Consider the following 13,536-nt stretch of genomic DNA (forward strand, 5'->3'; position numbering starts at 1 on the left):
GGAGGGCACACTGTCTAGAGTACATTATCGTCCCCAATTCAGATAAGGTTCAGTGACCGAGACCCACATAGCTGGTAAAATTCAATAATATGTCTCAACTCTGGGCTTCTGATTGCCAGACTATTACGCTTTTCAGTGTTCAACACTGACTTGATATAGCACAGTTCAGAGACCTCTTCCTTTCTGTGCCACTGGTAGCAAGCAGATGCCTCCAAGATTGGAAAGATACACAGGCATCTCGACTCCTCCTGGTCACAAGAATATTACAAGGATGCCGCCTGCATTTCCGGGTTTCCACATCAACAGAAGAGAGAAATTTGTTTAAGAGTTTGTTCCCGAACACTAGCACAATGTGTGGCTGTCATTTCCTCTGAGCTATTGAACAAGCATAAGAAAGAAGCAGTTGTCACAGGGCCTTCCCCTGAATGCCAACACCCAGAAGGTCTGTCCTAACTCAGGCATACAGGGGTGCTGTCAAACTGCTCCTGGGCACTCCTTATCAGCTTAACCAAGAGAAAACAAAGGTATATTTTCCGACAAATGTAGAGCTGGTTTTCTCAGTAGAGAGTTAACCCCCCTAACTCAAGTGAATTTCATACCTGAGATCTTATTCGCCTTGGTTCATCACCCTAAAAGGTAGTGATGAATAGACGTTCTGACTGAATTTCTATGACTTTTCCCCAGATTCTTAGAAACCTTGCACGCCCACCAAAATCAAATGAAAGTAAGTTTCGCTTCAGCTTGAGGACAGAGCAGCCATGGGACTGTAGAAGGGGACCCAGACTGAAATCAGAGGCCTGAAATTGAAGCCTAACTCGGTCCTTGTTTGGACCGAACTGTGTTCCCTGAAAATTCACGTGTTGAAGCCTAAACCCCCAGTACCTAGAATGCAACTATATTTGGGCATAGGGCCAAAAAAGAGGTAATTAAGTTAAAATAAGGCTGCTAGGATGGACCCTAATCCAATCCGATCAGTGTCCTTATGAGAAGAGGAAATTTGGACACACAGAAAGACGACAGGGATGCGTGTGCACAGAGGAAAGACCATGTGAGGACACAGTGAGAAGGTGCCATCAGCAAGCCAAGGAAAGAGACCTCACAAGAAACCAAACCTGCCGACACCTTGATCTTGGACTTCTAAACTCCAGAACTGTGAGAAAATAAAATTCTGTTGTGTAAGCCACCAGTCTGGCATTTTCTTATGGCAGCCATAGCAAACCAGTGCAGTCTCTTCTCAACAGAGTGGCCTTTGACAAGTGTGCTAAAGTTTTCTCACCAGTGAAATGGGGTAACTAATACCACATAAAATATAGACTCTTAACATGAAAAAGCCTACCACAGTACCTGGCACAAAATAGGCATGTCATCCCTACTTGTAAGGAAACCCAGAAACGGAGGAGTGAGCCTCCAAGGCAAAAGGAAGTTCCTAACCTGCTCTGCAGCCCTTAGGATTTGGTGCTTCCTGGCCTGTCAGCAGTATCTGGCTCAGCCTTCTGCACTGATCTCTCAGTTTGGTGAATGCCAGGAGTAAAGAAAATAAGTGGCTCCTCCTCACAGTGGGTTCTACATTTCCCTTTCTTTGTACGTAATCCTGGTTATTTGATCCTTGCCTTGGAGAAAGTTGACATATGCAACCCGAAGCCGACACAGAGCTCTTTGTGACCGGAGACCGCAGGTGCACGCCTTTCCCACATTTCTCTGCTCAGGCTCCAGGGATCCCCAGAGGTTTGCTCTTTCTGGAGTCAGCTGGAGTTGCCACCAAGCCTTTAGTTTTCATTTTCCCATGGTGACCAGAAGATGGCGCCTGCATTTCATACTTAAATACTGACTAGCAATTTTTTTAGTCTTGAGTGGATCAGAACTGCTGTGGCCTTCATGTGAACCATTGTGCATTCCAGGTCTCTCTCTCCAAGACGAGACTGTCTTTGCAGCCCTTCGTTCTCAGACCACCACATTTTGTCACCTAGGCTGCAGAGTGTGGCTAACCACTTTAGGAAAGTTTTTTACCCTCATCCCCCAAATGTCTACCTCACACTCTACCATTTATGAGTCCTTCTCTTCTGCCAAACACTTATATAGTGCTTACTGGATCCCCAGCATGGTTCTAAGCACTTTACATGAATTTATTTAATTCCCAAAAAAATCTCTATGAAGTAGATATTATTATTCCCATTTTACAGGGGGAGAGACTGAGGCACAGAGAAATTGAATGAGTTGAATAAGGTCAAATTGAGGTTATCATGTCTTCAGGAGTCCCAGTTAAAAATGGAAGTACCCTGTGATGGTAGTCTATTAAGTCATAATCAGCTATCGATATAAAAATGCAAATTGATTTATGAGATGCATTTTAGCCCATGGCCGATTATAGAGTGAGGTAGGAGACCCAGGACTGATTATAATTGTCATGATAAGAGGGGAAGAAAGAAGAGAGGGAAAAATTGTACCAAGGCCGTGATGGGTTGTCTAGGAGAAGACTGAGAAGTCAGGATGTGTATTCAAAGAAAGGAGGGCAGCTTCGAAGAAGAAAAGGAAAGACGATGACAACCCAAAAGAGTTACCAACGTGAGAGTAAGGAGCCTATTGAGATAATAAACTTTGCTTATTTTAAATTTTGGCCCAGAGCAAATTTTTTCCTAAAAAATCTCCAATACCTTTGACCAAAACATAAGCCCTATTTTGTGACTTCCTTAACAGAGTTTCAACTTATCGAGTATTTAGTGAGCTATTTTTACCATGATGCAAACCTGTGAGGACACTTCATACCTCCCTCCTCTCTACACCCCCCCACCCCATCCTTTGGTATTTTTCTCTTACTACTAATGTAGAAAGGGTCATAGAATCATCATCATTGTTTATGTTACTAAGTTGTGAGCTTCTATGCACAAAACATTCTAGCCATCACATAGAAAAGCCCTCAAATTATAAAAAGGTACTGGCAGACTGTGTTTGTGGGACAACGGAGTAAGCACTGGTCTATTAAGAAGCCACATACGCTGCTGGAATCTACATGGAAAATGTGCACCTTGACCCCTACTTCACACCATATATAAAAATTAACTTGAGATGGATCTGAGAACTAAACCTAAAAGCTAAAACCATAAAGCATTTAGAAGAAAAGACCTTGTGACTTGGGAGCAGGGAAAAGTTTCTTAGATCAGTCACAGAAACTATGAAAGAAAATATTGATACATTAGACTCCATCAAAATGAAGAAATTCAACTCACTAAAATATACCAGTGAAAAAATTAATATGCAAGTTCAGGCTGGGATATAATATCAAAAACTATATCTGACAAAAGACTAGTATCCAGAATACATAAACAACTTCTACAACTCAACAATTAAAAGGAAAAGAAAAAAAAGAAAGAATGGGTAAAAAAAATCGAAGAAATACATCCCAAATAAGGTACACAAATGCCCAATAAGTACCTGACAAATTGCTCATTGTCATTAGTCACCAGAAAAATGCAAATTAAAACACTATGAGATCTTTTTACACACCCACTAGAATGTCTAAAATTAAAAAGATTGATAGCACCAAATTTTAGAGAGGATGTGAAGCAGCCGGAACTCTCATACTCTGTTGATGGGAAAGTGCGATGGAATGACTTCTTTGGGAAAAGATCTAGAAATTTCTTATGAAACTAAATGTAAACCAACCACATAATAAAGCAATTTCACTGCTTGGTATTTATCCAAGAGAAATGAAAATAAATGTCCACTAAAAAACTTTTTAAGAACGTCCATAACAGTTTTATTCATAATATCCCCAAACTGAAAATATCCTGTTTATCTTATCCATCAATAGGAAAAGAGACAAACAAATTCCAGTATATTCATACAATGGAATATTATTCAGTGATTAAAAAAAAGAGCAAAGTACTGATGCATGCAACAACATGGGTGAATTTCAAAACTGTAATGCTGAATGAAAGAACCTAACACACAAGAATATATATTGTATGGCTTATATGATGTTTTAGAGCATGCAAATTTAATCTGTGGAGAGATATAGATATAGATATAGATAGATAGATAGATAGTTGCCTATGGGAGGATGGGTCAGGGATTAAAGGCAAAGGAGCACGCAGGAATTTGTGGGGTGCTGCTAATTTTCTATACCTTGATAAGGGTATGACTTATGTGTATACCTTTGTCAAAACTCAGCTAGTGTACACTTAAGATTTGTGCACTTTAATGATATAAACTTTATGTCAAAAGAAAAACTGAAAACAAATATGGAACCCTTGTTAATGGTTTGCATTCTGAGGTATTTAGGGGATTTGTGTAGATATTTGCAGTTGGAATTTGTGAAAAATATAAGATGTATTGATGGAAGGATAGAGTGATGGATTGATAGATAGATATGTTGATAAGCAAGTATAGTAAAATGTTAGTGGCAGAATCTAGATGGTGGAGATACTTACTGTAAATTTCTTTTGTGTTGCAATATGTTTGAAAATTTTCATGATAAAAACATTTATGATAAAAAATTAATGAACCTGTTAATAAGTAGGCTCTTCACCTTGGTTTTTCAAGGTCCTGTTGACATGGATCTCTTTGGCCCTTGGGTCCAATAATCTCTTCCAGCACAGAAACCGTGAAAGTACACTTCTCTGATAGGCTAGCTACCACTTCATCCCTGAAAGAGATATGGAGCTCAAATGGACAAACTTCTGAGAGCTCTTGCTTTTATTGAGATACTTTTGTTACATTGACAGAAATGTTTTATTTCCATTTCTGGAGGAGTCTTTCTAAACTCTACTGTCTGTTTTCTCTTCTTCTCAAATTTTCCTCTGTATAGGAATCTTCCTGCCATCCTAGACTGGGTAAAAACACAGAAGCCTGGAGCCATGGGTGTCAACATCATCACATCTGACTTCGTGGACCTGGTGGACTTTGCCACGACTGTCATTGAATTGAATGACCTCCTACAGGAGGATAGAGCTTTGGCTAAATGCTGATTTAATTTTTTATTTAACTTAATGTTGAATTTGTTGATCCAGGCTAGAGTTCTGAAGGGTTTTCTGTTAGGATGGCCTTTGGGAAGTGATGGTGAAGTAAGAAGAGGAGGGCATCTTTTTTTCCCTACTCACAGAGCCATTTGGATAAAATTACAGAGCTTTTAATTGCCTTTTACCCAAATGAGACTTTTGAAAAACTTAAGTCCGAGGGAAGAAAGTGTGTTTCATGTGATCAAGGTCAGGAGCTCCCCGATGGCTTATGATGTTGAATGTAATATGGAAATGGGGTCTCCAAGTTCCATTAGGGTACTGAGTGTCCCCTAAGTGGCGTAGTTCCCTGTTGTCTTCCAGGATGCTGTGTTTGGCTCAGTGAGAAGACTGAACCTGAAAGGTATTCCTGATCAAGAGAATGGCTCATCGCAGGTGTAGACTACCCTGTGGTCTACATCAACCTAGAGGCTTGAGGGGAGAAAGGGTCAAACACCAGTTCTCTCTAGATATGTTGAATGCCACCACTTCTTCCCTGAGAGAGTGAGACATTTATCACCAAGGTATTTCAGCCACAAGCTGCTCTTACATAGCTTGTGCTTGGTACACTGGTCAACTTCATTCTTTAGATAAAGAGCGCGTACTCTCCTTGATGTCAGAAATGTGTTTCCCTGTTTTAAAACCCTGATTCCTTTCTATGTATTTGGTTCCTTTCTTAAAAGTGAAAGGAACAATGATGGGAGATCTTTTCAATGTGGGGCCCAACAAGACATAGACATGCATGTTTGTTGCATGCTGGATTTTTTTTTTATTTTTTATTTTATTCTGCAGTTTTTCCCAAAATGGCTGTCAGGTAAGCACCTGCATCATTTTGGCAAAGTCCTCTTTGGAGTGGGATCCTCACGCCAGATCTTAGAATTGCATTTCACTGTTGTCTACCCAGAACTCGGGTCTCTGCTGTGACACACATCGCTAATGGAAGGTACCTCGTCCGCGACAGTGTGGAGGCAGACACAGGATGCATGGGAAAGTGCAATGGATTTAAGGAGGAGGCTCCCAGTGGGTTTGGAGCCATTCTGTAACTCCTTGTAAACAAGACTACCTCGGGGACATTTAAGATGACTTGTGTGTCATCAAGTGAGAAATACGCAGTGTTGGAACATTTCCAGCTTATGTCTTGATCGTTCTACGTTCTGCAGGCTCTTTAGAGCCCACTAATCACCACTGCATGAAGGCTTTGAAACTCAAGAGGGGATTTTTTTTTCTTTCTTGATAAGAGGTGCCTATCTATAAAGAGCCCTCTTGTGTTTTTATTTATTTATTCATTTATTTATTTGTAGATTAAGTATCTTCAGTGCTTCTTACCTCAAGAGCACTCACAAAGGAGCTTCCTGAACTTTTCTCACCAGGCCGGATGCTGCCATGGTCTTCTCCCTCAGCAGGACCATGCATCTCAGGACTGTGAGTGACCTCTGACTCTGCTATACATGTCCTGGTTCTCCATTCACGTAGGGAGCAGTGTTCGTGTGTGGTGTGGTCCAGGTCTGAGAAGCCACTCCCAAGCCACGCACTGGGGCAGATGAAATGGGCCATAAGGAACTCTCAGTTTTTGAGGAAGACCCTCCATAAGATGGTTGAAATGAAGGAACTAGAAAGAAAACTGGGCACGGGAACGTGTGCGTCTCGATGCTCCTCAGAACTGTCCGAAAATCCCTAAGGAAGTGTCAGCTTAAGGAGGAAAGATAAACATGGAATCCTGGATGGATATAACATGGATAACGCTCGTTGGACGACCTCCCAATAGCTTCCCATGTCTATTCTTCAATGTTCATAGCTGGATTTCCATGTTGCCTGCAGTGGGGGTTATCCTAGGGGAGCTAGTCAAAGCACATGCACACCCCCAACTCTTGGTCTTCCAACCCTTACTCTCCGTAAAGTGACTTAAGCCTGATCTTTACCTTCCACCGCTCGAGGAGGTCACAACACAAACACCTGTGGGAAATCTGGTTTAACTTCATTCTCTTGCATTTGAACCCCTCTCCAAAGAGGTTTCTGGGATTTTATTCTCAAGTCTTTAGGGTCTTCTCTGGAAAAGAGTAAGAAAGTGAGTGCCCTCACTTTCTCGATTTTCCTTCAATTCTAATATTAAACTCCAGTGACAAGCTCTGAAATCCCTGGCCTACCCTCAGGGTTTTATTTGTTGTTATTGTTTCAGTTTGGTCTTACTTTTAACTCTTGGTTAATTGCTGGGGACTAGATTGGTTCCCTTCTTTAACCTGTTGTTACTTGGCAAAGAGATAAGGAGGCAAGAGGAGAATTCTTCTCTGTTTTATTGGAGCCTCAGCTTTGACCAGGTGCTTGGTGCTATGAGGCCAGGGGTGTGACAGGTACCTGCACAGGATGCCAGTGACACCCAAGGGCTGCTGACTGTTCAGTGAAATGTTTACTTGATTTTCTCCTTTAGTTTTAAAATATGTAATTGCGCTTGGGCTGTACCATTTCAGTGCACCTCAGTGTTTGCATGATAAGAGAAAAGTCATAGAGCATAACACAAAAAGCACAGGAAACCGTTACCAAGGTCAGATGCATGGAGTCCTGCTCTGCGTGGCGAGTACCGGTGCTCACTCCTTCATGCTGCTTTGGGTTGCCAGTCTGGCTAACGTTTTGAAATTCTGTGCTGGAGTTCTGGGAGTTAGAAGGAGGACTATTTATAATTCACCCTTTATAAACACCCTCGAACTGGCAGAACCTTTGCCTCAAGAAAGAGTTGCTCAACATATTGTAAGAGATGTGTGCAGTCTGCTCCTTGACCTAAAGCCAAATAAGAGACGCAGTGATGGGACAGAGGCAAAACAGACTTTAGTTCTGTGACTCAATTCACAACTGCCAACAATAAAAACGGTGAGCCAACCACGTTGCTTATTCTCACAGCTCTGGGGACCTTTCAGATTAAACAAGGCTATCATATTCGCTCAGAGTTAACTTCAAGATCAGCTAAAACACTACTTGATTGAGCCATAAAAGGCTTTAGGATTTGGGGCCATAGTTATTCTGAAAAGTAGACTTGAGTTTTTCATGAGCTCCCTGGCCACATTTCCATGGTGTTGTGGCAAAGGGGACCATCACAGGTTTCAGTTAAAGATTAGAGCAGTGTTTAAAAGCTTAAACTTGGAGCTTATTAGAGTTACCACGGTGGTTTCATGGATACAGAAGATACACTTAGGATTGGAGAGAGAGATCATGGTAGAATTGATGGAATGAGAAATTCTTGAGGATTAAATTTTAGATTAATGTCAGATCTAAAAGATCATGCCAAAAAATATATTTGTTGTGTTAGCCTGTAACATAAATTCAGTTATGTTCCTTAGTGCTCAGCCCAGTCCCCTGAATTCTTGAGAGCAGTTAAGTCACAGTCCGAAACAAGAATTGTATATAAATTCAAAGAAAAGCACAAGATCTGAGCCCAGGTAAGGATCAACCCTAGTTCTTCTTTCGTGACCTCATAGTCACATTACAAAGTTCATGTTTCTGTTCAAGAAGGTAATGTGGTGGAGCATTCTGGAATTAAATGCAGTTTTGTGGTGTGACAGGATTTTCTATTTCTGTTTTTCTGAATCTGACCGTAAGAAAGTGCTCCCCACAGAGACATTACAACCCAGCCAGAAGGCTTAGCGCAAAGCTAACGGTGGAGAAACAGAAGAGATGAAGACTGAGATGAAACCACCTGATTTCCTGGGAAGCAAAAGGGCTATACAAATTCAGACCATCTGACAGAATTAGTCTGTGCCACAGTTGAAGTTTTGTAATGTTCTTTATGGGCTAATTGCAGATTTTTACTGGGAAACAGAAAATGTTAGTGAATGGGGCACAGCCGCAAGAACACCCCTCCCTGGCTGAGCAAGGAAGTGACCGTGTGCTAACTCTGCCTTGGTTCTTTTGTCTGGAATAAAGATGCAATCTGCCACTTTACTGCTGTGTTGCAAACCATGGTCAACCAGCTCCCCAAAATATCAGGTCCCTGAGGCTGAGGTTAAATGCCTTATGTTAAGGGAACGTACAGTTGTGGTCATTCTTCCCTATGTGGCATTGGTGGAGAAATGCTATTTGGGTTCATGTCTCAAAGGTGTGGTGTAGGATCCCAGAACTTGTCCAACACTGGAGCTGTCAGTGATACATATAGTGAGATGAGCAGGGCTGAAAGAAACCTGCTGACATGTCTGAGAGCCCCTGAGAGCTGGGCTTTCCCAAACACAAGCCAAATAGTCATGTTATGACCAGAAGAAACGAATAGAAATGAATAACATGAAACTCCAAACTGACAGGAAGTTTGTTTTGTATGGCATACAACATGATTGTCCCTCTGCATTCCACCAGCTTTCCAGTACACCATGGCCCTTGGCCTCAGACTGCTTCCTAGTATTTGCCACCACGCCTTTGTCACCCACAAATGTTGTCTTGGGTCACACCGGAGTGAACTACTTGGGTGATAAGTGATTTGGCTGGAAACTTTACCCTTAATTCTAAATGATACTGAACAGCTCTTTACTGCCCCAAGGGATCCACTATCTCCTTATCCTTTGGCTTCTCCAACTTCCTACTAGAAATAGTGACACTCACGTTAAGTATATCAATGAGTTGGTCCTAACCCACAGAACACAGTGCACAATGCTCTTGATATTGTTGAAACAGCAGTCTTAGACATGGTGAAAATAAGGCAACTCTCTCTATTCTGCAGTGGATATAGTATTCTAGTCTTTTCTCCAGCAAAACTTGTTCTTACCACTTTTGAAATCCATTTCTAAAGCACGTAGTTTGGATGAAATATTTTTCTTCTCTTCACTGGGAATTCAATCCCATAGTCTGCTGAGGCCCCACCAATAGTGGAGAGACATTTTCCATCTCATTCTTTGTCTTCTCCTTCCTAGGATACCAGTTTCTCTCTAGTCTCCTGGTCATGCTTTTGCATCTGCTGATTACTGTTAATCACAGGATGCTGGCAGAACATACAATAAAAGGCACATACATTGGATAATGTACAAACACCCTCTTATCACAGTGTTTTTTTGCCCTTTGCCCCCGCCCCACTCCCACCTAGTCACTAGAACTATACCTGATTGGAACCCCGAATTTGGGGCCAGTACTTTATTCAGATAGCAGGGCCTTACTCACAAGCTTGGAGCCCAATGAGAAGCACAGTACTTTGAAAAGTCAAATAGGCCTTTGGTAGCTTTGTACATTTGCAGTTTTACAGTTGTTATTAGTTTATACCACTAATAACACTTCAGTCATGAATCTATAATATCAATATAATAAATCTTAGTACATATTCTAGAGACAGTGGTACCTTGCTGCTATTATACTTACTAATTTGCACCCCAATTAATAAGTATTACATACAGATTGTATGCATTATTGTATTGTATATGCAGATATGTATTGTGGGTAAGCCAACTATAATATTTAAGCTCACTGATCAGCAATTAGAAAAAACAGTAGTTCCCCCCGATCCATGGGGGATATATTCTAAGACCCTCATTGGATGTTTGAAACCATGGATAGTACTGAACCTTATGTATACTGCGTTTTGTCTTATACACGAACACATTTTCAACTAAAAGAAGTACTTTACGGCTTCGCTTTGGCATATCTGAATTGCAAGCATCACTACTCTTGCGCTTTGGGGCCATTATTAAGGAAAATAGGGGTCACTCAAACACAAGCACTGTGATGCCACAGCAGTCTATCTGATAACCTAGATGGCTACTAAGTGACGGTGGTCTGGGAGCAGATGCAGTGTGGAGACGCTGGACAAAGGGCAGGACAGCAGAGATTTCATCACTCTTCTCAGAATGGTGTGCAATTTAAAACTTATGAATTTCTTATTTCTGGGTTTTACATTTAATATTTTTGGACTGTGGTTGACTGTGGGTAACTAAAATCGCAAAAAGCGAAACCTCGGAAAAGGGAGGACTGCTCAACAGATACTGTCATAGTGAAAATAAGTCTCGGTCAATTCAGTTGATATGTGAATCTGAAAATGCTTTATTAGATATTATATTTTATCCTCTATGCTTGTTTTATATTACAGTGCATGCTGTTTGCTAAATTAAGTAAATAATAACAAATTATACCAATTTTAAGGTTAGAATTTAAATTTTGCATAGATGCTACTTGATACTCAGAAATATATTTTGTGGCATAGTTATCTTATTCATACACATTTCACTTGGCTTTTTTCCCCCTAGGAAATAATTGTTCAAATATATCTCTCTCCGTCTTGTAACCTGGATTATACTGCTTAATCCAAACTAAAACATTGTAAAGCCAGATTACCTCATTTTGACTGTGAAAAAAGTTCAATAGATATGATGTCTCTTCTTGTATTTGGTTTGAACTACCTACATAAGCTGAAACCTAGTAATAAATATAACACTTTAGCAGGCACTTCTCCTTTGTTTGTAAGGATATTTGATTATTGGACTGCTTCTAATTTTGTTTTAAAAGTTATAGACTCAGCATCAACAAAGCGCCTTATTATATCTTATTGGATGAAGACGCTTTCGGCCACGTCAAGCACATGTAGAATTAGCTGAACATGCCTGTGATCCCGAAAATGAGCTGTGCATGAAATGTACACACAGCCTTGTCACCCAGGCTGTTACAAACGTCATCTTCAGCACTTCATCTGTTTCTACTAGCTTAGGTCAGGTTCTATTGACATCCATGTTCTCACCTGACTGCTGTCTCCATCCCACATTACTCTGAGTGGTTGCCAAATGCCCAGAAATAGAACACTGCAGAGATTATATGTTTGTGTGTATAAAGAACAAATAAGAGTGGGTCTACCGTTTTTGTTGGCAAAGAAATGTCCAATATTTTCCGCATTCCTAATTCTTTGTAATAGAATATCTGAGGTCACTTAATTTCAGTGAATTTCTCTTTTTCGTCCTATCCCCAACAAAGGTAATGGGCTAAGGTGAAAGTCCTATGTATGAATTTAGCACAGATTGAATTAATTCTAAGTCATCATTCATTTCATATAGAACAGGTAATTGGAAATAATTATATTTCTGTTCAAGTTACCATGGCAATTGAAGAACAGTCATAGTCAGAATTTTCTGCCTATACTTTTAGTTATTGTTTAGTAAATCCACCATGCTGTCCTCTGCTTGGCTTTGATAAGCACCACTTTCAGTCATTCCCATTTGGTTTTAAAAAATAGCATGATGTAGATAGCACTAGGTCCAAACATAAGCAAAGCAGGTATAACCTGCATGGTGTAATTGCAAAGATACTACTGGCCTGCCTCAATTTCTGAACACACACTTGGGTTGAGACATTGCCTCTATGACAATGGAGCTGTTACATTAGGTATGAGCTCTTTAATATCTAATCACAAATTAATTTACATATCACAACTGGGTTATAAAAGTTCTATTTAGCACAGAAGCTAAGAACAGGCATTTCAGAGATGCACTGACCTGGATTTGTATCCTAACTCTCTCATCCCCTGGCTGTGTGACCTTAGGCAAACTAACATCTCTAAATATAGGATATAGGACTAATAGTGCCCACTCTGAGGGGTTATTGAGAAGTCCAAATAAGATAACATATGGGAAGCATTTAGCACAGAGCCTGGCACATATTAATACTCAAGAGTATTGATCTTAGAAGTAGGGGTGAAAACTTTGCACCTACACCCTCCAAATAACACCCAACATAATCCCCTCAACATGATTGACTGCTAATCATTGTGTTTATTAATGGATGATTTAGCAGGAGCTAATTACAGAAATGAGAGAGAAAGCAGAGAAATTCAGACAGTGAGAGAGAAAGTTGCACAATCACTGGACCAAATATGCATTGCTCAGAGAGTGGGGTTCATGCCTCTGGTGGTATGCAAGTTGCTGTGGGTGGAAGATAGCCACATCCTTGGACAGCATTGATATCATTAATCACTTAATCATTCTGATTAGCTGAGAGGAAAGTCTTAGCTTAGTGATGAAACCTGTCTAACCCTTGTTTATCTAGCAAAGACAAAAAAGCAATAGTATCCAGCTAACATTTATCATTTCGTTTGTATTGTATTTATTTTGTGGTAACCTTCTCTTTATTGAAGTGATCCTGGGTTTGTCAACAGTGATATAAAATTTCCTGTCAAAATATTTAAGGTTTTTAAAGAGTCCACCGTGAAGAAGCTATGGGAGTGGCCTGTGTATGATCCTCTCCAGGTTGGAAAAAAAAAAAAAATACAGTTGGGTCCGTTGCACACTCTTGCCAAGAATTGGGTTTGGCTGTGCTCTTTGAACATCCTTAACTAACTAAATAAATATATAAATAAACCACTCTTTGAGCTAGAAAATCACCTCTTTCTTCAGAAGGGAACTTTCTTCGTATTTCCCGTAGAAGTCCACACTCAGATCATGCTCTCTCCGTGTTGTCCTGTGCTGCAGTTTAAACAAGGGGAGGAAAGTGCTGGAGTCACTCAATCCCATAGACACTGGGCAGGGTTCGTACGGAACGCACACGGCAAACCCCATTTCTTCAGCTTGGAAAATGATTCCTTTTCTGTGAATCCCTGAGA

At 40.5% G+C, this 13,536-nt stretch overlaps 1 protein-coding gene across 1 annotated transcript in view; it reads left to right on the forward strand.

Moving 5' to 3' along the window:
• The window catches only part of PLCXD2 (phosphatidylinositol specific phospholipase C X domain containing 2), a 48,214-nt gene extending 38,194 nt beyond the window's left edge, over window positions 1-10,020 (forward strand). The window contains exon 4 of the mRNA XM_033133544.1: window positions 4,805-10,020. Within this exon, the coding sequence (XP_032989435.1) occupies window positions 4,805-4,964 (160 nt within the window). The 3' untranslated portion in view covers window positions 4,965-10,020. The remainder of the gene's footprint in view (window positions 1-4,804) is intronic.
• Window positions 10,021-13,536: the final 3,516 nt, after the last annotated feature.

Source organism: Rhinolophus ferrumequinum, chromosome 2, assembly GCF_004115265.2.
Source record: "Rhinolophus ferrumequinum isolate MPI-CBG mRhiFer1 chromosome 2, mRhiFer1_v1.p, whole genome shotgun sequence".
In the NCBI taxonomy this organism is placed as follows: Eukaryota; Metazoa; Chordata; class Mammalia; order Chiroptera; family Rhinolophidae; genus Rhinolophus; species Rhinolophus ferrumequinum.